Genomic DNA, 22,833 nt, shown 5'->3' with positions numbered 1-22,833 from the left:
CCTCCGGACTGTTCATTATGCGCCATACCATGCGACGCGGTGCCCGCACTCCCCGCACTACTACCCCCCTCCATCCTGTTTGCCTGCCCTGAGGCCGCGCTCCGCCTGTGGGGAGCAGTGAGAACTTTGGCCGCCATGACACCGGGCCTCAGCGGACTGTAGCGGCGCTGGTGACCCTTCACCAGGCACCACAGGTGGCATAGTCGTTAAATAAGCCACTCAAACCCGGACGAGCCCACAACATCTTCCTTTTCATGTGACGGCCCTGAGCACGGGTCGGGCCCAGGCCATGGCTGCATCCCACCTCTCCATCACAGGGTCCGACAACGAGTCCCCCAACACCCAGGGTAAACTCAAAACTAAAAGGGCTCCTTCGAGAATTGGGGCATCACATATGTCCATATAGAGACACAGTAGAGCCCCCTATGTGTCCATACGAAGACATAGTAGAGCCCCTTATGTGTCCTTATGGAGACACAGTAGAGCACCCCTAGATGTCCATATGAAGACATAGTAGAGCCCCCTATATGTCCATATGAAGACATAGTAAAGCCCCCTATGTGTCCACATTAGAGATCCCTATATGTCCATATTATGTGTCCATATTACTATGTGTCCATATTAGAGATCCCCTATATGTCCATATGAAGACATAATAGAGCACTCCAAGAGGACAGGTTGTTTCTAAATAGGTCTTCAAATTTGTACACTTTAATAGAAAAAAAAAGAAACTGATCTTATGTACCCCGAAAGAGAGGGCAAATTTGTTACATGACTTCCTCCCCTACATTTTGCTAACAGCCTCCTGAGTGCTCTAGAGAAATCTGTGGTCTGTGAAGGATGATATTATTCAAACACTGAATGTTATACTTCCCGGAGAATGCTTCTGTGCTGTATTCTCAAAGAAATCACAGCTTGCACACAGCCATGTCAGGGTGAATGAGGGAAAGAGGAGAAGGCATGAATGAATAAGTTTGTAAATTTATATCATAGCGAGGGAGAAAGAGAACATCCTTTACAGAGAACCCCAACTGAGTTCTGAACTTAGATTCACTGATATACAGTACAGACCAAAAGTTTGGACACACCTTCTGATTTAAAGGTTTTTCTGTATTTTCATGACTATGAAAATTGTACATTCACACTGAGGACATCAAAACTATGAATTAACACATGTGGAATTATATACTTAACAAAAAAGTGTGAAACAACTGAAAATATGTCTTATATTCTAGGTTCTTCAAAGTAGCCACCTTTTGCTTTGATGACTGCTTTGCACACTCTTGGCATTATCTTGATGAGCTTCAAGAGGTAGTCACCGGAAATGGTTGTCATTTCACAGGTGTGCCCTGTCAGGTTTAGTAAGTGGGATTTCTTGCCTTATAAATGGGGTTGGGACCATCAGTTGTGTTGTGCAGAAGTCTGGTGGATACACAGCTGATAGTCCTACTGAATAGACTGTTAGCTGCTTTTTTCTTGCCATAATACAAATTCTAAGTAAAGAAAAACGAGTGGCCATCATTACTTTAAGAAATGAAGGTCAGTCAGTCCGAAAAATTGGGCAAACTTTCAATGTGTCCCCAAGTGCAGTTGTAAAAACCTAGTAGAGCACCCATAGATGCCCATTTGAAGACATGGTAGAGCATCCATAGATGTCCATATGAAGACATAGTAGAGCACCCCTAGATGTCCATATGAAGACATAGTAGAGCACCCATAGATGTCCGTATGAAGACATAGTAGAGATCTCCTATATATCCATATGAAGGCATAATAGAGCACCCAAAGATGCCCATTTGAATGCATAGTAGACCACCCCTAGATGTCCATATGCAGACATAGAAGAGCCCCTCTAGATGTCCATAGGAAGACATAGTAGAGCATCCCTAGATGTCCATATGTAGACATAGTAGAGCACCCCTAGATGTCCATATGTAGATATAGTAGAGGACCCCTAGATGTCCATATGAAGACATAATAGAGCACCCATAGATGCCCATTTGAAGACATAGTAGAGCATCCCTAGATGTTCATATGTAGACATAGAAGAGCACTCCTAGATGTCCATATGAAGACATAGTAGAGCACCCCAAATGTCCATATGAAGACATAATAGAGCACCCATAGATGCCCATTTGAAGAAATGGTAGAGCACCCCTAGATGTCCATATGAAGACATAGTAGAGCATCCCTAGATGTCCATATGGAGACATAGTAGAGCACCCCTAGATGTCCATATGAAGACATAATAGAGCACCCATAGATGCCCATTTGAAGACGCAGTAGAGCACCCCTAGATATCCAGATGAAGACATAGTAGAGCACCCCTAGGTGTCCATATGGAGACATAGTAGAGCACCCCTAGATGTCCATATGAAGACATAGTAGAGCACCCCTAGATGTCCATATGAAGACATAATAGAGCACACATAGATGCTCATTTGAAGACATGGTAGAACACCCCTAGATGTTCATATGTAGACATAGTAGAGCATCCCTAGGTGTCCATATGGAGACATAGTAGAGCACCCATAGATGCTAATTTGAAGACATAGTAGAGCACCCCTAGATGCCCATTTGAAGACATGGTAGAGCACCCCTAGATGTTCATATGGAGACATAGTAGAGCACCCCTAGATGTCCATATGAAGACATAATAGAGCACCCATAGATGCCCATTTGAAGACATAGTAGAGCACCCCTAGATGTCCATATGAAGACATAGTAGAGCACCCCTAGGTGTCCATATGGAGACATAGTAGAGCACCCCTAGATGTCCATATGAAGACATAGTAGAGCACCCATAGATGCCCATTTGAAGACTTAGTAGAGCACCCTTAGATGTCCATAAGAAGACATATTAGAGATCTCCTATATGTCCATATGAAGACATAGTAGAGCCCCCTATATGTGTGGCGCCCCTGAGGGTTCGACCGCCACAGGAATGCTGCACTTCTCTAATGGAGTGTGGTGTTCTTCCTCTGAGGTAAGGCCAGTGTGATAGTCGTGACCCAGCCTTGCATCCAACACCACACTTCTCCACCAGAGGGAGCTAGTATGCACTGGGTGCTGCTCCCCTGGTTACAGGGAGACTGGGGAACTCAAAGTGGTACGAACCAGTTAGTGGGTGAGAGTGGAGGACTTACAAGTTAGTTACACTTTAGATTTCATATTTAATAAAAAGCCATCTTGGTTCTTGGTCCTTGTTAGTTGGTCCTTTGTCTAGCCTTTGCTAGCCTGTAGGCTGTCTCTGTGCTGTCAAAATACTGTGTGTTAATGTGACTTCCCTCCGGGAGTGCAGATCCTGTGTGGGCCTGCACCGGAAAGGGACACAGCCCTTGTACCCCAGCCTTGGGACGAGAGGTAGGTTGCAGACAAGGAATGTCTCAACCCGGCCAAGGACCAGGATCAAGAAGGCCCGGGAGCTTTAGAGTGTGGCTCCCCAGCAAATGGGTCCCGGGGGGATGCAGACGGAGCGGAGCACGCCCCCTGTCCTCGCCTACCTGATCTATTCAGAGGGATTCCGGATGCAAGAGGTGTACTGGCCCCCGACACCCGACCTTGTACTCTATGTCCTGGACGGGAAAGCTCGGTTAGGCCCTGAGGATCCCACCGGGCATCGGATGGAGAGGAATTGCCACCCGAGCCCTACACCTGAGAGGAGCTCAGAGGGAGATCCGGCCTATCTACACACGCACAGACGGGAAAGGGTGAAGTCTGTAGTGCAGGAACACTCTGGTGTAGGGTCGCTACCGAACACTGGACTTTCTCGGAGGTAGTCGGACCCCCGTCCCTGGTGGCCGCAGGACTCCGCGGGGAGCAGGGAGTCGCATTCCCGCTGTCATCTCTAAGTGAGTAAAGCCTTGGAAGTTCACCCCTATGGCCTCCGGACTGTTCATTATGCGCCATACCATGCGACGCGGTGCCCGCACTCCCCGCACTACATAGTTAGTAAAGCCGAATAAAGACTTGCGTCCATCAAGTTCGACCTGTTAGTTCTGTAATTGCTAAAGTTGATCCAGAGGAGGGCAAAAACCCCAAATGATTTAGCCAATCTTCACCTGAGGAAAAATTCCCTCCCGACTCTGAAACCAGCAGTCAGAATAAATCCCTGTATCAACCTACTATTTTATTCTATTTTTAAGTATATGCTGAAATCTGCCTGGTATCTAGAAAAGCATCCAGTCCCCGCTTGAACTGGTTTAGTGAATCCGACATTACCGTCTCCTCACTCAGTGAATTCCATATTCTCACTGCTCTTACCGTAAAGAACCCCTTCCTATGCTGGTGCTGAAACCTTTTCTCTTCCAGTCTTAGTGAATGCCCTCTTGTTACCGTAATATCCCTCCTTTTGAACAAATCCCGGGCAAGGTCTCTATACTGTCCCCTAACATATTTGTACACATTTATTATGTCCCCCCTCAACCTTCTCTTTTCCAGGCTGAATAGTCCTAGTTTTGCCAACCTCTCTGGGTATTGCAGTCCCTCCATTCCCCTTATTAATTTTGTTGCCCTCCTTTGTACCTTTTCAAGCTCATTTATATCCTTTCTATATATTGGGGCCCATAACTGAGCACAGTATTGCAAGTGTGGTCTGACCAGTGCTTTGTACAGTGGAAGAACAATGTTCTCATCCTTTGCAGCTATACCTCTTCTGATACATCCCATTACCCTGTTTGCCCTTACAGCAGCCGCCTGACTTTGGGCACTCCAATTTAGTTTGCTGTCAATCAAGATGCCCAAGTCCTACTACCCCCCTCCATCCTGTTTGCCTGCCCTGAGGCCGCGCTCCGCCTGTGGGGAGCAGTGAGAACTTTGGCCGCCATGACACCGGGCCTCAGCGGACTGTAGCGGCGCTGGTGACCTTTCACCAGGCACCACAGGTGGCATAGTCGTTAAATAAGCCACTCAAACCCGGACGAGCCCACAACATCTTCCTTTTCATGTGACGGCCCTGAGCACGGGTCGGGCCCGGGCCATGGCTGCATCCCACCTCTCCATCACAGGGTCCGACAACGAGTCCCCCAACACCCAGGGTAAACTCAAAACTAAAAGGGCTCCTTCGAGAATTGGGGCATCACATATGTCCATATAGAGACACAGTAGAGCCCCCTATGTGTCCATACGAAGACATAGTAGAGCCCCTTATGTGTCCTTATGGAGACACAGTAGAGCACCCCTAGATGTCCATATGAAGACATAGTAGAACCCCCTATGTTTCCATATTAGAGATCCCTATATGTCCATATGAAGCCATAGTAGAGCCCCCTATATGTCCATATGAAGACATAGTAAAGCCCCCTGTGTGTCCACATTAGAGATCCCTATATGTCCATATTATGTGTCCATATTACTATGTGTCCATATTAGAGATCGCCTATATGTCCATATGAAGACATAGTAGAGCCCCCTATATGTCCATATGAAGACATAGTAAAGCCCCCTATGTGTCCACATTAGAGATCCCTATATGTCCATATTATGTGTCCATATTACTATGTGTCCATATTAGAGATCCCCTATATGTCCATATGAAGACATAATAGAGCACTCCAAGAGGACAGGTTGTTTCTAAATAGGTCTTCAAATTTGTACACTTTAATAGAAAAAAGAAGAAACTGATCTTATGTACCCCGAAAGAGAGGGCAAATTTGTTACATGACTTCCTCCCCTACATTTTGCTAACAGCCTCCTGAGTGCTCTAGAGAAATCTGTGGTCTGTGAAGGATGATATTATTCAAACACTGAATGTTATACTTCCCGGAGAATGCTTCTGTGCTGTATTCTCAAAGAAATCACAGCTTGCACACAGCCATGTCAGGGTGAATGAGGGAAAGAGGAGAAGGCATGAATGAATAAGTTTGTAAATTTATATCATAGCGAGGGAGAAAGAGAACATCCTTTACAGAGAACCCCAACTGAGTTCTGAACTTAGATTCACTGATATACAGTACAGACCAAAAGTTTGGACACACCTTCTCATTTAAAGATTTTTCTGTATTTTCATGACTATGAAAATTGTACATTCACACTGAAGGCATCAAAACTATGAATTAACACATGTGGAATTACATACTTAACAAAAAAGTGTGAAACAACTGAAAATATGTCTTATATTCTAGGTTCTTCAAAGTAGACACCTTTTGCTTTGATGACTGCTTTGCACACTCTTAGCATTCTCATGATGAGCTTCAAGCAGTAGTCACTGGAAATGGTTTTCACTTCACAGGTGTGCCCTGTCAGGTTTAATAAGTGGGATTTCTTGTCTTATAAATGGGGTTGGGACCATCAGTTGTGTTGTGCAGAAGTCTGGTGGATACACAGCTGATAGTCCTACTGAATAGACGGTTAGAATTTGTATTATGGCAAGAAAAAAGCAGCTAAGTAAAGAAAAACGAGTGGCCATCATTACTTTAAGAAATGAAGGTCAGTCAGTCCGAAAAATTGGGCAAACTTTCAATGTGTCCCCAAGTGCAGTTGTAAAAACCATCAAGCGCTACAAAGAAACTGGCTCACTTGAGGACCGCCCCAGGAAAGGAAGACCAAGACTCACCACTGCTTCTGAGGATAAGTTTATCTGAGTCACCAGCCTCAGAAATCGCAGGTTAACAGCAGCTCAGATTAGAGACCAGGTCAATGCCACACAGAGTTCTAGCAGCAGACACATCTCTACAACAACTATTAAGAGGAGACTTTTTGCAGCAGGCCTTCATGGTAAAATAGCTGCTAGGAAACCACTGCTAAGGACAGGCAACAAGCAGAAGAGACTTGTTTTACCTAAAGAACACAAGGAATGGACATTAGACCAGTGGAAATCTGAGTTTTGGTCTGATGAGTCCAAATTTGAGATCTTTGGTTCCAACCACCGTGTCTTTATGCGACACAGAAAAGGTGAACGGATGGACTCTACATGCCCCCTTCCCGCCTTGAAGCATGGAGGAGGAGGTGTGATGGTGTGGGGGTGCTTTGCTGGTGACACTGTTGGGGATTTATTCAAAATTCAAGGCATACTGAACCAGCATGGCTACCACAGCATCTTGCAGCGGCATGCTATTCCATCCGGTTTGCGTTTAGTTAGACCATCATTTATTTTTCAACAGGACAATGACCCCAAACACACCTCCAGGCTGTGTAAGGGCTATTTGACCAAGAAGGAGAGTGATGGGGTGCTACGCCAGATGACCTGGCCTCCACAGTCACCAGACCTGAACCCAATCGAGATGGTTTGGGGCTGGACTGCAGAGTGAAGACAAAAGGGCCAACAAGTGCTAAGCATCTCTGGGAACTCCTTCAAGATTGTTGGAAGACCATTTCCGTGACTACCTCTTGAAGCTCATCAAGAGAATGCCAAGAGTGTGCAAAGCAGTCATCAAAGCAAAAGGTGGCTACTTTGAAGAACCTAGAATATAAGACATATTTTCAGTTGTTTCACACTTTTTTGTTAAGTATATAATTCCACATGTGTTAATTCATAGTTTTGATGCCTTCAGTGTGAATGTACAATTTTCATAGTCATGAAAATACAGAAAAATCTTTAAATGAGAAGGTGTGTCCAAACTTTTGGTCTGTACTGTACACTTAATAAAAATACTTACATTTTATAAGATATCTATTACAAAAAAAAACAATTAGGAGACAATGTATAACAAGACACACAACAGTAAACACAAAAGAAGGGGTCCTCTTCTTTACTATTTACTGTTGTGTGTCTTGTTATACATTTTCTTTATCACCTAATTGTTTTATTAATATTTATATATATGCTTATTAAAATTAAAATGTATTATATATCGTTTAATCTACTTCTATCTATAGTAAATACTGATCTCAAACAAATCCTTAGTTGAAATATGAGTTCTGAAAGATAAGTCTGTGCCTCTTGCAGGGCTGGACTGGGATTAAAAATTAGCCCTGGCGCACAGACCCCCACCAGCCCACATACCCCCCACTCCTACATCACAAAAAATGTTTACTCCACTCCCTTTAAAGGGATTGTCCTCAACTCGGACAACCCGTTATCAATCAGCATGATTTCCCCCGTTAAAAGAACAACCCTTATACTCACATCTGGTGCCATTCCAGCAGTGTCGGTACTCACTTTCCCAGGGGTCGTATAACATTATGTCACGCGAGCCCGATGGCCTCTCTTTCCTCGCCTTTGGACGAATCAGTAATCAAGAGGAAGTGAGAACTGCAGCTGACTGCTCACTTCCACATGATTACTGATTTGTCCGAACGCAGGGAGAGAGAGGATAGCAAATGAAGAGAGAGTGATTGAATGAAGTCTGGAGCTGCATATGTAAAATTTCTTCTCCTTCCTCTCCTCCTCTCTGCACTGAGCACTTAGCCACACCAAAGGTTCATCAAAATGCCCTAATTTGCATTTGAAGTAAGTTATTTTCTCAGGCACTGTACCACTATTGTGCTAGTATGATTTTTATAGGGGAATCAGTGCTCTGTATAAGTAGTCTAATATGCATTATGGGGGTCGTCGACACCCTTTAAAGGGGTTTTCCTAAGAACAAAAAATAATTTTAATCAATAGATCTTGGAATAATAAGAATTTCCACAATTGAATGTATTTAAATAAAATGTTCCTGTGCTGAGATAATTTTATAAATGTTTTTGATGCATAAAAAAATCCAGCAATAACGCTGAAAGAATTTAAATGCTGAGGTTGTAAAATGACCGCATGGTAGCTCAAAAACAAAATGAAATTTAAGAAATCACATTTATTTTCCTAGTACTGTAAAATGCTGCATTTTTTCCACACAAAAAAAACATGGAAAAAAAAGCCGCAAAATCGCTGTGTGAATAAGCTCTTTTTAAAGATGAATATAGAAAACACATACAAAGAATCATCTAAACTGGCAGCGTTTCTTACACCAGAAATGTTACTCCAGTCTTAAACTGGAGTAACATTTCTGGCAAGGTGCACAGAGGTGGCTCAGTAAATGTGCCGAATTCAATAAGAAGCTTAAGGAATTCGGTACATCTTATTCCTTCACCCCCTTCACTAAAACTGGCTTACAAAACACCAGTCTTAATGAATTGGGGCCTTTATCTTTGTATCTATGGTATTGCAAACCACAAGAAAAAAAAAGAATAAAATAGACCAGAAAAAGTGGCCAAAAGTACATCCTTTTTGGCCAATGCTTGGTGAGTGGAGCCCTGGGTAGGGGCACAGGTTATTATGGTTGTGTAGATCTCTAATACAGTATGTTGTTTTTTTTCTTAGATGTATAAACAGAAAAAGTTTTATACTAATAAATGGCTTTTTGTTGACCTTGTTATTTTTTTTACATTTTGTAATTTTTTTTTTTAATCACATTAAGTTTGGACTGTACGGTGACATTTGCTGCACAACAGTAAATTCTCAGACAAGTCGTTGGACCAAAAATATCTCTACAACTGGTTATTTTAGAGCTTTGATCTTGCTGTAAAAAGATGGCCAAATGGCAGGTATGTCATGTGTGACTAAGGCTGTGTGCCCACTATGCGTTTTTTAAGCGTTTCCGCAGCGGCAATTCCGCAGCAGAAACGCTTAAAAAACGCTTGCACATGCTGCGGAAATTTCCGCTGCGGATTATCATTGCAGAAAAATCCGCAGCACTACCAATTATTTTGCAGAATCGCGGCGATTTTGCCGCCATTGACTTGCATTAATATCTGCATGACTACATGTGCACATGCGGATATTAAGCGATTCAATGTGCGGATGGTACCCGGGTCTGGAGAAGAGGAGACTCTCCTCCAGACCCGGGTACCATAGTACCTGTAAAAAAAGAATTTAAAATAAAAAAATACATTATACTCACCTTCTGATGGCCCCCGATCTCCATAGCGATGCGTCCTGGCTCCTCAGCAGCTCGCGATGGTCTAAAAGGACCGGCCATGACGTCATTTGACTGCTTACGTCGATGGTCGCGTGACCTGTCACATGACTAAATTACGTCATGGAAGGTCCTTTTACACAACCGCGAGACACCGGGAAGACTGGACGCGCCGGAGAATGAGACCGGGGGCCATCGGAAGGTAAGTATAGATTTATTTTTTACCATTTTTTACGGTCACACTATATAAAATCCATGCCGGTTGCATGGATTTATATAGTGTGACCAAGTTGTCAAGCACTTTCCAAATGATGCTAAAATCGCTTGGAAAGCGCTTGATAACCCACATGCGAAATCGCATGATCAAAACGCTTCACTTCCGCTTGTCCCTGGCTGAAAAAGCGCATGTACAATCCGCATGTACAATCCGCATGCGTTTTTTCTGCAGGGAGATAAAGAAACGCTCAGGAAAAATCCGGAGCATATCTGCATCGTGGGCACATAGCCGAGGTCTATGGCAAGAGAGTCTTGTGTGACTTGCGACCAGAGACAGAAAATCGAGGACATTTGGAAACGTATGCGACTTTGTGTTGCAGTAGGTTGCAGGTCGAAATGTAACATCCTAGGTTATCATTAGATGCAATGTCACAATGTGATTTCAGTGCTGTGCGACACATGTCCCCGTATACTGTAGCCTAATAGATTACTGTTTTAAAAAGCCAGTTTGATTCCTCCACGCCTATCTGTAAAGCAGGAGCCTGCTGTAAGAACTGGATCTGCAAGTTATAGCTCCTTAAGGCAATGTTCACATGTTGAGTTTCTGCAGCGTTTTTCTTATGCAAATTTTCAGCTGCATTTAACAGTACCAGCAAAGTCTATGCGATTTCAGAAATCTCACGCACACACCTTGGTTTTTATTTCTGACTGTTTTGTGAAACAGCTGCGTTTTTGCAAAATGCAGCATGTCACTTCTTTACGTTTTATTCAGTGTTTTTCACCCATTGAAAGCAATGGGTAGTGCAAAAACGCTGCAAAAAAAGGCAACAAAAAACATAGGTATCAGGTTTGCTGTGTTTTTGGTGCCAAAACCTGATGAAGTTGAATCAGGTTATTTATTTATTTTTTTTGCACTAAATGTTATCAGCATGCACAAGAGACTAATGCACCCTGACAAAAACGCTGCAAAAACTTAGCAAAACCTGCTTTTTTGAAGCAGCTTCTTTACTGCCAAGAGAGCAGGTTTTGCTGCAGAAAAAAACACAGCAAAAACACAACGTATGGACATAGTCTTACTAGAGCAGAGGACCTCCAGTCTTTGTTAACCCGCTCCCCCTCTATGTACTGTTTCCATAAAACATATGTAGCCCAAAGTTGCATTCATAATCTTTTTGACCTTTATTAGAAACAGTCAAAAAAGGATCAGAAAGAATACTGGGAGATCTAAGCACTGAAGCTTGCAGATTTGTGAATGCAGCTCTAGACTAAACTGTAACTTAGGTATAGGATGAGTAAAGAAACATTCTTACAAAGATACTTCATTTTTATGTAGATTTATTCGTTATGTAAACTGTCATGTTTTAAAAGTTTTATCCAACACACTGATAGGCAGTGATGGGGAATAATAATAATAATAATAATAATAATCTTTTTACTTATATAGCGCCATCATATTCCACAGCGCTTTATAGACATCATCATCTCTGTCCCCATTGGGGCTCACAATCTATATTCCCTATCAGTCTTTGGAGTGTAGAAGGAAACCCACACAAACACAGGGAGAACATACAAACTCCTAGCAGATGTTGTCCTTGGTGGGGTTTTAATCCAGGACCCCAGTGCTCCAAGGCTGCAGTGCTAACCACTGAGCCACCGTGCTGGGGAAGATTGGTTGGGGTCTGACCTAGAGCACTTTATCCCTTTAGCACAATCAGGGGGTCAGGGGAGTGCCGTATCCCTTTCAGTGTCTACATTGACACAGAAATTCTTCGAGCCATTGAGCCTGGTCCCATTGGCCAAGTGTCCTGGAGGTCAGACTCCGGGCAGTCAAATATTAAAGGTGTATTTTAAGTCATCAATATTTTAGTCTAATTTTAAACTTAGCACAAGACATTGAGAAAAGCCTTCTACAAACCACCATACCCCACTCAGATACATTCTGGATGCAGAGATATTGTCTTGTGAGTTTTACCATTGAAAGCTGTTATGGTAATTGTTTGATACTATTAACTTCACTAATTAATAAGGTCAAAAAGTAAAAAAAAAAAAATTTTTAAATTTATTTTTATTTTATTAAGAAAATTTTTTTCTTTGGATGTATGTTTTTTGTTAATATTACATTGTTCTTTTAAACTAAAAAATAATTACCTCCAAAAGAAAAAAAAAAGTAAAAAATTATAAACAAAATGAATATGATATCTTGCAATGTTCTCCCCATGTTAAAGGTGGCTACATGGACTACAAAATTATATATAAAATCCAATATTTAAAAACATTTGTAGATGCAACATCACAGTGAAAGCACGTCCCTTCATTTGGGAACCTCCTTGAGTGACAACATGATGTGACAATGTATATTTCCACTGCATCCTCCAGGAGCCGATGCAATGGAAATTAATGGTATTAAGTGCTCAAACTCACTGCCCTTATGTTCTCAGCTCTAGAACCAATTCGGAATAAAATATTAGTTGCAATGCTGGAGAACCTTGAACATCAGAGAAGGTCTCTCAAACATGAACGCTCTAGTTCTTGATTGAGAAAGTACTGTATATATCTCAGAACATGAAAGCTCATCATTTGAAGTTACATAGTGGAGTCGGATTTATGTTATACATGCTGCCCTCTAAAGGAGGTGCAATCCCAATCTACAACAGGTTTCTAATACTTAGAGATGTGCTGGAAGTAAATCAGATTTAAGAATTGAATGTCTCCTTGGCCAATGGATAAGACCTAACAGAAAGACACAAGTAGCCCCAGTACGGTTTAGGCTATGTTTGTAGGGTGACATTTATCACCATAGATGGTATACAATGGTACCAGTACATTAGGATAGCCTCAATTTCTGTTTACTTGACCCATCTGGTATGCTATGTGGGACGTAGAAGAAGAAGTATGATGTCTCACTGTGTCACAGATGGACATCACATAACTTTTTGGCAATGACAGAATCTGAATTCTGATTTGGCTTGAAGTCTATACATATCAAAATATTATCGTATACCCATTTACTAGTGCAACCTGACCCTAAGGTCACGGCCCCACTATCAGTATTCAGTCAGTATTTTTTCTCAGAAGTGGGAGCCAAAACCAGGTGAGGAACAATCAGAAAAGGTATAATAGAAACAAGTCACCAATTCTGCATTTATCACCCACTCCTGGTTTTGGCTCCCACTCCTAGAAAAAATACTGACCAAATACTGATAGTGGGGCCGTGGCCTAAAATGATATAGGCTTTGCATCCCAGCATTACAGACCACAAAGCAAAGAACCACTGAGAGTTAATGAGGTTTGTAAATATCTGAAGAATTTCATTAGGTCTTGTGTTCAGCCTTGAAGTCCTGTCCTTGAGCATTATGACGACCCATGTCTTCCACACTATCCTGCTCTTTCTTCACACTTATAATTTACAATTATTACTTTTTTTGCAGCATTTACGAAGTCATCACTTATATTCTCGCCTTGTAATACCTGAAGTAGGACTTATCTAAGTGATACTCACCGTTCGGGGTCTTCCAGCAAATGTTTTTCCCTTCTTCAGCAAAACCTCCCGGGCATCCTCATGATTATTCACAACCACTACATAATGGGAACCCATCATAAAGGAGTAGAGGCTGCCATACTTTTTCTGCAGATTACAGAACAGTATGTGTGGAGGGAGGTGATTCCCAAGGTGAAGTAAGCTCCCAATGACAGGCAATGAAGGTAAGCTCTTGGGATACTTTGCAGATCCAGGACTTCTTAATCCTCTTCTCCAGACAGAGATGAGAATGAGCCCAAAGGCTAGAAGCAAAGCACCACCAAGCCACACAATCATGCTGGGATCTCCTCCACCTTGTAATCACTATTTCACTATACAGCTCAAATAAATATGGCTGGGGTTTTCAGAGCCACCAATTACTGCTAAGAGATTATTAACTCCCTCAGTGCTGGAAATAGTTGCTTATTCTCCTTTCCTGATGCCCTCATTATATTGAAAGAAAATATGCAATCAGAACTGAGTAGGATAGATTAGTAATGAAATTTCATAGTTTGTAAAAGTACAATAGTTTTAGAAATATTTTTCTGTTGGGTTGTTGTATAAGAAAACCAAGAATGGTACTGCCTAAACTTAGAACAGACCACAGGGGTTCAGACTAAATTGGGATCTTGGTATATGTATCTAATGCCACGGTCCCACTATCAGTATTCGGTCAGTATTTTTTCTCAGGAGTGGGAGCCAAAATCGGGTGAGGAACAATTAGAGAAAAGGCATAATAGAAACAAGTCACCAATTCTGCATTTATCACCCACTCCTGGTTTTGGCTTCCACTCCTGAGAAAAAATACTGACCAAATACTGACCAAATACTGATAGTGGGGCCATGGCATTAGATACATATACCAAGATCCCATGCGTGTATTATGCATGGAAATTCATTGTCTACAACTGACATCAACGCTCTGCTCTGCTGGAATTAAATAATAGGTGAACGATTTTCTTATTCTTGAGAAATGCATTTTGCAAGAAAGAAGAAATTTTAGAAATTTCGATGACTTGATGGTGCCTTGGCTCAATACAACTAGCTAGGCTCCATTGACTCTGATTAGGAACCAACTCTAAATTTATCATCCACCACTGTGTCCAATTTGACACATTTTCAGACGGTCCAGTCTAAGATTGTCTAAAATACACATAAGATGGCTGGCGGCCAGACGATGGTTTGACTGATCCTTCGGCCAGCAGCTATCTCGGTGGACTCTCCCATACACAGAAGCACTCGCACGGCCCGAAAGCCCCAGTATTCTCTATGAGATAAGCTGCTGCCAGGAACCTCTGGCGGTGATTAACTCAGAGAAAAATAGAAAGATCGCCAGTCCAAATTCGGACATGGTGGATTCCTTATCTACCCTGACGATCAATTGTCCAGGTCTGCTATACACAGACTGTTGGCCGAATCTGTCGATATTGACACGTTTGGTCGATTTGAGTTAACAACATTAATAATTCTGCCCCATTGTGCCCATTTTTTGTTATTTGAGTATAAGAAAAGTATAGCTGAACTGACATGCATTCAGTAAAGGACGAGAAAAGAAGTTAAGGGTGTTTGTAGATGGCATGGCCAACTATTCGCAGTATGGAAACTACACAGAAGTCATGTCATAATTTATAAGCAGGGCTGTGGAGTCGGATTCGTGGAGTCTGAGCCTATTTTGGTGGAGTCGGTATAAAATGGACCAACTTCGACTCCTAAAATATATAATAATTTGGGTACAGTAACTCAATGCAGTTTGTGGGGAATATTTTTTCATAAGAATTTGGGAAAGTTATGAAATGTCCTATAAATGTCTGTCCTATTCCTGATCTATTGACTGTTGCTCATTCATGTAACTCAGGCATTCTGATGCCCCAGTGATTTAGAAGTCAATAATGCACAGGACCAGTTACTGCTGAATGTAGGAGGCAGGGGCGACACTGCACACAACTTCCAGCGCCACTGTTCCCAAGTGTCAGAAAGTTAAAATGATGGAAAATATTTCCAACACTGAGCAGTTGCATGCGAGCCTTACATCACCAAGCACAATGCCAAGTATAAGATAAGTGGAGTAAAGTATGTCATGAATGTACTTTGGAGCAATGGAAATATGTTCTGTAGAGTGACGTTACCTGCCTGACAGCACTGTGCTAACTGTAAAGTTTAGTGCTATAGGGTTGTGTTTCGGACATTGGCCTGGGCCTTTTGGTTCCAGTGAATGGAAATCTTAACCCGTTTAATCCCCAAGCCTGGTTTCACTGTCCTTACCAGGCCAAATTTTATAATTCTGACCAGTGTCACTTTATGAGTTAATAACCCTGGAATGGTGTGTGGGGACCTTTAGCTGACCAGGCTCCTGCAGATTGCTATCCGCTGATAGCCTCTGGACACAATGGGGCATTGCTGGGTTAGTGGTCAGTTATCTGGTAACCTTAGCACACAGATAATAATCTCCCTGAAACAGACTCAGAATTTGCTGAAAAATGATGCTGGGTCTGCTTTATTCTAAATGTGTAGAGGTCAGCTGTCTGAAATAATTGTAAAATAACTGCTAGTTCTATTGCGCTGTGGAATATGTTGCCACTATAGAAATAAAAATTATTATTATACTTTATTTGTATATTATTCTGTAATAATTGTAAAATAATTGTTTGAGTTGTAATGCTTGATATTATGCTGTAGTTAAACTCATAAAGAGTCTTTCATTTTTACAAACAGTATAAAAGGCATATTTTATACATGGGGATTATAAGAGGTTGAGAATAGTATTAATTGGCCATATACATAATAGATATGTTATACTCAGAAGTTATAAGCAGTGGATAATGATAATATGCCCAATATTTAGAATTATAAACAGTATTATTGGCTATATATATATATATATATATATGTATATATATATATATATATATATATATATACACACAGTACAGACCAAAAGTTTGGACACACCTTCTCATTTAAAGATTTTTCTGTATTTTCATGACTATGAAAATTGTACATTCACACTGAAGGCATCAAAACTATGAATTAACACCAGTGGAATTATATACTTAACAAAAAAGTGTGAAACAACTGAAAATATGTCTTATATTCTAGGTTCTTCAAAGTAGCCACCTTTTGCTTTGATGACTGCTTTGCACACTCTTGGCATTCTCTTGATGAGCTTCAAGAGGTAGTCACCGGAAATGGTTTTCACTTCACAGGTGTGCCCTGTCAGGTTTAATAAGTGGGATTTCTTGCCTTATAAATGGGGTTGGGACCATCAGTTGTGTTGTGCAGAAGTCTGGTGGATACACAGCTGATAGTCCTACTTAATAAACTGTTAGATTTTGTATTATGGCAAGAAAAAAGCAGCTAAGTAAAGAAAAACGAGTGGCCATCATTACTTTAAGAAATGAAGGTTAGTCAGTTCGAAAAATTGGGAAAACTTTGAAAGTGTCCCCAAGTGCAGTTGCAAAAACCATCAAGCGCTACAAAGAAACTGGCTCACATGAGGACCGCCCCAGGAAAGGAAGACCAAGAGTCACCTCTGCTTCTGAGGATAAGTTTATCCGAGTCACCAGCCTCAGAAATCGCAGGTTAACAGCAGCTCAGATTAGAGACCAGGTCAATGCCACACAGAGTTCTAGCAGCAGACACATCTCTACAACAACTATTAAGAGGAGACTTTGTGCAGCAGGCCTTCATGGTAAAATAGCTGCTAGGAAACCACTGCTAAGGACAGGCAACAAGCAGAAGAGACTTGTTTTATCTAAAGAACACAAGGAATGGACATTAGACCAGTGGACATCTGAGTTTTGGTCTGATGAGTCCAAATTTGAGATCTTTGGTTCCAACCACCGTGTCTTTATGCGACGCAGAAAAGGTGAACGGATGGACTCTACATGCCAGGTTCCCACCGTGAAGCATGGAGGAGGAGGTGTGATGGTGTGGGGGTGCTTTGCTGGTGACACTGTTGGGGATTTATTCAAAATTCAAGGCATACTGAACCAGCATGGCTACCACAGCATCTTGCAGCGGCATGCTATTCCATCCGGTTTGCGTTTAGTTAGACCATCATTTATTTTTCAACAGGACAATGACCCCAAACACACCTCCAGGCTGTGTAAGGGCTATTTGACCAAGAAGGAGAGTGATGGGGTGCTACGCCAGATGACCTGGCCTCCACAGTCACCAGACCTGAACCCAATCGAGATGGTTTGGGGCTGGACTGCAGAGTGAAGACAAAAGGGCCAACAAGTGCTAAGCATCTCTGGGAACTCCTTCAAGATTGTTGGAAGACCATTTCCGTGACTACCTCTTGAAGCTCATCAAGAGAATGCCAAGAGTGTGCAAAGCAGTCATCAAAGCAAAAGGTTGCTACTTTGAAGAACCTAGAATATAAGACATATTTTCAGTTGTTTCACACTTTTTTGTTAAGTATATAATTCCACATGTGTTAATTCATAGTTTTGATGCCTTCAGTGTGAATGTACAATTTTCATAGTCATGAAAATACAGAAAAATCTTTAAATGAGAAGGTGTGTCCAAACTTTTGGTCTGTACTGTACACTTAATAAAAATACTTACATTTTATAAGATATCTATTACAAAAAAAAACAATTAGGAGACAATGTATAACAAGACACACAACAGTAAACACAAAAGAAGGGGTCCTCTTCTTTACTATTTACTGTTGTGTGTCTTGTTATACATTTTCTTTATCACCTAATTGTTTTATTAATATTTATATATATGCTTATTAAAATTAAAATGTATTATATATCGTTTAATCTACTTCTATCTATAGTAAATACTGATCTCAAACAAATCCTTAGTTGAAATATGAGTTCTGAAAGATAAGTCTGTGCCTCTTGCAGGGCTGGACTGGGATTAAAAATTAGCCCTGGCGCACAGACCCCCACCAGCCCACATACCCCCCACTCCTACATCACAAAAAATGTTTACTCCACTCCCTTTAAAGGGATTGTCCTCAACTCGGACAACCCGTTATCAATCAGCATGATTTCCCCCGTTAAAAGAACAACCCTTATACTCACATCTGGTGCCATTCCAGCAGTGTCGGTACTCACTTTCCCAGGGCTCGTATAACATTATGTCACGCGAGCCCGATGGCCTCTCTTTCCTCGCCTTTGGACGAATCAGTAATCAAGAGGAAGTGAGAACTGCAGCTGACTGCTCACTTCCACATGATTACTGATTTGTCCGAACGCAGGGAGAGAGAGGATAGCAAATGAAGAGAGAGTGATTGAATGAAGTCTGGAGCTGCATATGTAAAATTTCTTCTCCTTCCTCTCCTCCTCTCTGCACTGAGCACTTAGCCACACCAAAGGTTCATCAAAATGCCCTAATTTGCATTTGAAGTAAGTTATTTTCTCAGGCACTGTACCACTATTGTGCTAGTATGATTTTTATAGGGGAATCAGTGCTCTGTATAAGTAGTCTAATATGCATTATGGGGGTCGTCGACACCCTTTAAAGGGGTTTTCCTAAGAACAAAAAATAATTTTAATCAATAGATCTTGGAATAATAAGAATTTCCACAATTGAATGTATTTAAATAAAATGTTCCTGTGCTGAGATAATTTTATAAATGTTTTTGATGCATAAAAAAATCCAGCAATAACGCTGAAAGAATTTAAATGCTGAGGTTGTAAAATGACCGCATGGTAGCTCAAAAACAAAATGAAATTTAAGAAATCACATTTATTTTCCTAGTACTGTAAAATGCTGCATTTTTTCCACACAAAAAAAACATGGAAAAAAAAGCCGCAAAATCGCTGTGTGAATAAGCTCTTTTTAAAGATGAATATAGAAAACACATACAAAGAATCATCTAAACTGGCAGCGTTTCTTACACCAGAAATGTTACTCCAGTCTTAAACTGGAGTAACATTTCTGGCAAGGTGCACAGAGGTGGCTCAGTAAATGTGCCGAATTCAATAAGAAGCTTAAGGAATTCGGTACATCTTATTCCTTCACCCCCTTCACTAAAACTGGCTTACAAAACACCAGTCTTAATGAATTGGGGCCTTTATCTTTGTATCTATGGTATTGCAAACCACAAGAAAAAAAAAGAATAAAATAGACCAGAAAAAGTGGCCAAAAGTACATCCTTTTTGGCCAATGCTTGGTGAGTGGAGCCCTGGGTAGGGGCACAGGTTATTATGGTTGTGTAGATCTCTAATACAGTATGTTGTTTTTTTTCTTAGATGTATAAACAGAAAAAGTTTTATACTAATAAATGGCTTTTTGTTGACCTTGTTATTTTTTTTACATTTTGTAATTTTTTTTTTTAATCACATTAAGTTTGGACTGTACGGTGACATTTGCTGCACAACAGTAAATTCTCAGACAAGTCGTTGGACCAAAAATATCTCTACAACTGGTTATTTTAGAGCTTTGATCTTGCTGTAAAAAGATGGCCAAATGGCAGGTATGTCATGTGTGACTAAGGCTGTGTGCCCACTATGCGTTTTTTAAGCGTTTCCGCAGCGGCAATTCCGCAGCAGAAACGCTTAAAAAACGCTTGCACATGCTGCGGAAATTTCCGCTGCGGATTATCATTGCAGAAAAATCCGCAGCACTACCAATTATTTTGCAGAATCGCGGCGATTTTGCCGCCATTGACTTGCATTAATATCTGCATGACTACATGTGCACATGCGGATATTAAGCGATTCAATGTGCGGATGGTACCCGGGTCTGGAGAAGAGGAGACTCTCCTCCAGACCCGGGTACCATAGTACCTGTAAAAAAAGAATTTAAAATAAAAAAATACATTATACTCACCTTCTGATGGCCCCCGATCTCCATAGCGATGCGTCCTGGCTCCTCAGCAGCTCGCGATGGTCTAAAAGGACCGGCCATGACGTCATTTGACTGCTTACGTCGATGGTCGCGTGACCTGTCACATGACTAAATTACGTCATGGAAGGTCCTTTTACACAACCGCGAGACACCGGGAAGACTGGACGCGCCGGAGAATGAGACCGGGGGCCATCGGAAGGTAAGTATAGATTTATTTTTTACCATTTTTTACGGTCACACTATATAAAATCCATGCCGGTTGCATGGATTTATATAGTGTGACCAAGTTGTCAAGCACTTTCCAAATGATGCTAAAATCGCTTGGAAAGCGCTTGATAACCCACATGCGAAATCGCATGATCAAAACGCTTCACTTCCGCTTGTCCCTGGCTGAAAAAGCGCATGTACAATCCGCATGTACAATCCGCATGCGTTTTTTCTGCAGGGAGATAAAGAAACGCTCAGGAAAAATCCGGAGCATATCTGCATCGTGGGCACATAGCCGAGGTCTATGGCAAGAGAGTCTTGTGTGACTTGCGACCAGAGACAGAAAATCGAGGACATTTGGAAACGTATGCGACTTTGTGTTGCAGTAGGTTGCAGGTCGAAATGTAACATCCTAGGTTATCATTAGATGCAATGTCACAATGTGATTTCAGTGCTGTGCGACACATGTCCCCGTATACTGTAGCCTAATAGATTACTGTTTTAAAAAGCCAGTTTGATTCCTCCACGCCTATCTGTAAAGCAGGAGCCTGCTGTAAGAACTGGATCTGCAAGTTATAGCTCCTTAAGGCAATGTTCACATGTTGAGTTTCTGCAGCGTTTTTCTTATGCAAATTTTCAGCTGCATTTAACAGTACCAGCAAAGTCTATGCGATTTCAGAAATCTCACGCACACACCTTGGTTTTTATTTCTGACTGTTTTGTGAAACAGCTGCGTTTTTGCAAAATGCAGCATGTCACTTCTTTACGTTTTATTCAGTGTTTTTCACCCATTGAAAGCAATGGGTAGTGCAAAAACGCTGCAAAAAAAGGCAACAAAAAACATAGGTATCAGGTTTGCTGTGTTTTTGGTGCCAAAACCTGATGAAGTTGAATCAGGTTATTTATTTATTTTTTTTGCACTAAATGTTATCAGCATGCACAAGAGACTAATGCACCCTGACAAAAACGCTGCAAAAACTTAGCAAAACCTGCTTTTTTGAAGCAGCTTCTTTACTGCCAAGAGAGCAGGTTTTGCTGCAGAAAAAAACACAGCAAAAACACAACGTATGGACATAGTCTTACTAGAGCAGAGGACCTCCAGTCTTTGTTAACCCGCTCCCCCTCTATGTACTGTTTCCATAAAACATATGTAGCCCAAAGTTGCATTCATAATCTTTTTGACCTTTATTAGAAACAGTCAAAAAAGGATCAGAAAGAATACTGGGAGATCTAAGCACTGAAGCTTGCAGATTTGTGAATGCAGCTCTAGACTAAACTGTAACTTAGGTATAGGATGAGTAAAGAAACATTCTTACAAAGATACTTCATTTTTATGTAGATTTATTCGTTATGTAAACTGTCATGTTTTAAAAGTTTTATCCAACACACTGATAGGCAGTGATGGGGAATAATAATAATAATAATAATAATAATCTTTTTACTTATATAGCGCCATCATATTCCACAGCGCTTTATAGACATCATCATCTCTGTCCCCATTGGGGCTCACAATCTATATTCCCTATCAGTCTTTGGAGTGTAGAAGGAAACCCACACAAACACAGGGAGAACATACAAACTCCTAGCAGATGTTGTCCTTGGTGGGGTTTTAATCCAGGACCCCAGTGCTCCAAGGCTGCAGTGCTAACCACTGAGCCACCGTGCTGGGGAAGATTGGTTGGGGTCTGACCTAGAGCACTTTATCCCTTTAGCACAATCAGGGGGTCAGGGGAGTGCCGTATCCCTTTCAGTGTCTACATTGACACAGAAATTCTTCGAGCCATTGAGCCTGGTCCCATTGGCCAAGTGTCCTGGAGGTCAGACTCCGGGCAGTCAAATATTAAAGGTGTATTTTAAGTCATCAATATTTTAGTCTAATTTTAAACTTAGCACAAGACATTGAGAAAAGCCTTCTACAAACCACCATACCCCACTCAGATACATTCTGGATGCAGAGATATTGTCTTGTGAGTTTTACCATTGAAAGCTGTTATGGTAATTGTTTGATACTATTAACTTCACTAATTAATAAGGTCAAAAAGTAAAAAAAAAAAAATTTTTAAATTTATTTTTATTTTATTAAGAAAATTTTTTTCTTTGGATGTATGTTTTTTGTTAATATTACATTGTTCTTTTAAACTAAAAAATAATTACCTCCAAAAGAAAAAAAAAAGTAAAAAATTATAAACAAAATGAATATGATATCTTGCAATGTTCTCCCCATGTTAAAGGTGGCTACATGGACTACAA

General features: G+C 41.2%; 1 protein-coding gene across 2 annotated transcripts in view; it reads right to left on the bottom strand.

Annotated features, from left to right (window-relative positions):
- CYP17A1 (cytochrome P450 family 17 subfamily A member 1) overlaps nt 1–22,833 on the bottom strand; it is a 196,046-nt gene that overhangs the window by 50,976 nt on the left and 122,237 nt on the right. Inside the window, exon 1 of one of the 2 annotated variants that reach the window (XM_073685317.1) lies at nt 13,549–13,881. The exons of the other annotated variant lie outside the window; for it this stretch is intronic. Within the exon in view, the coding sequence (XP_073541418.1) occupies nt 13,549–13,863 (315 nt within the window). The 5' untranslated portion in view covers nt 13,864–13,881. Of the gene's footprint in view, nt 1–13,548; nt 13,882–22,833 lie in introns of those variants that run through there. 2 annotated transcript variants of the gene reach the window in all.

This window comes from Phyllobates terribilis, unplaced genomic scaffold (genome assembly GCF_046119375.1).
Source record: "Phyllobates terribilis strain yellow unplaced genomic scaffold, ASM4611937v1 Scaffold_5__5_contigs__length_657084704, whole genome shotgun sequence".
In the NCBI taxonomy this organism is placed as follows: Eukaryota; Metazoa; Chordata; class Amphibia; order Anura; family Dendrobatidae; genus Phyllobates; species Phyllobates terribilis.
Note: the sequence above shows the minus strand (reverse complement) of the source record. Positions and strands in the feature narration are given on the sequence as shown.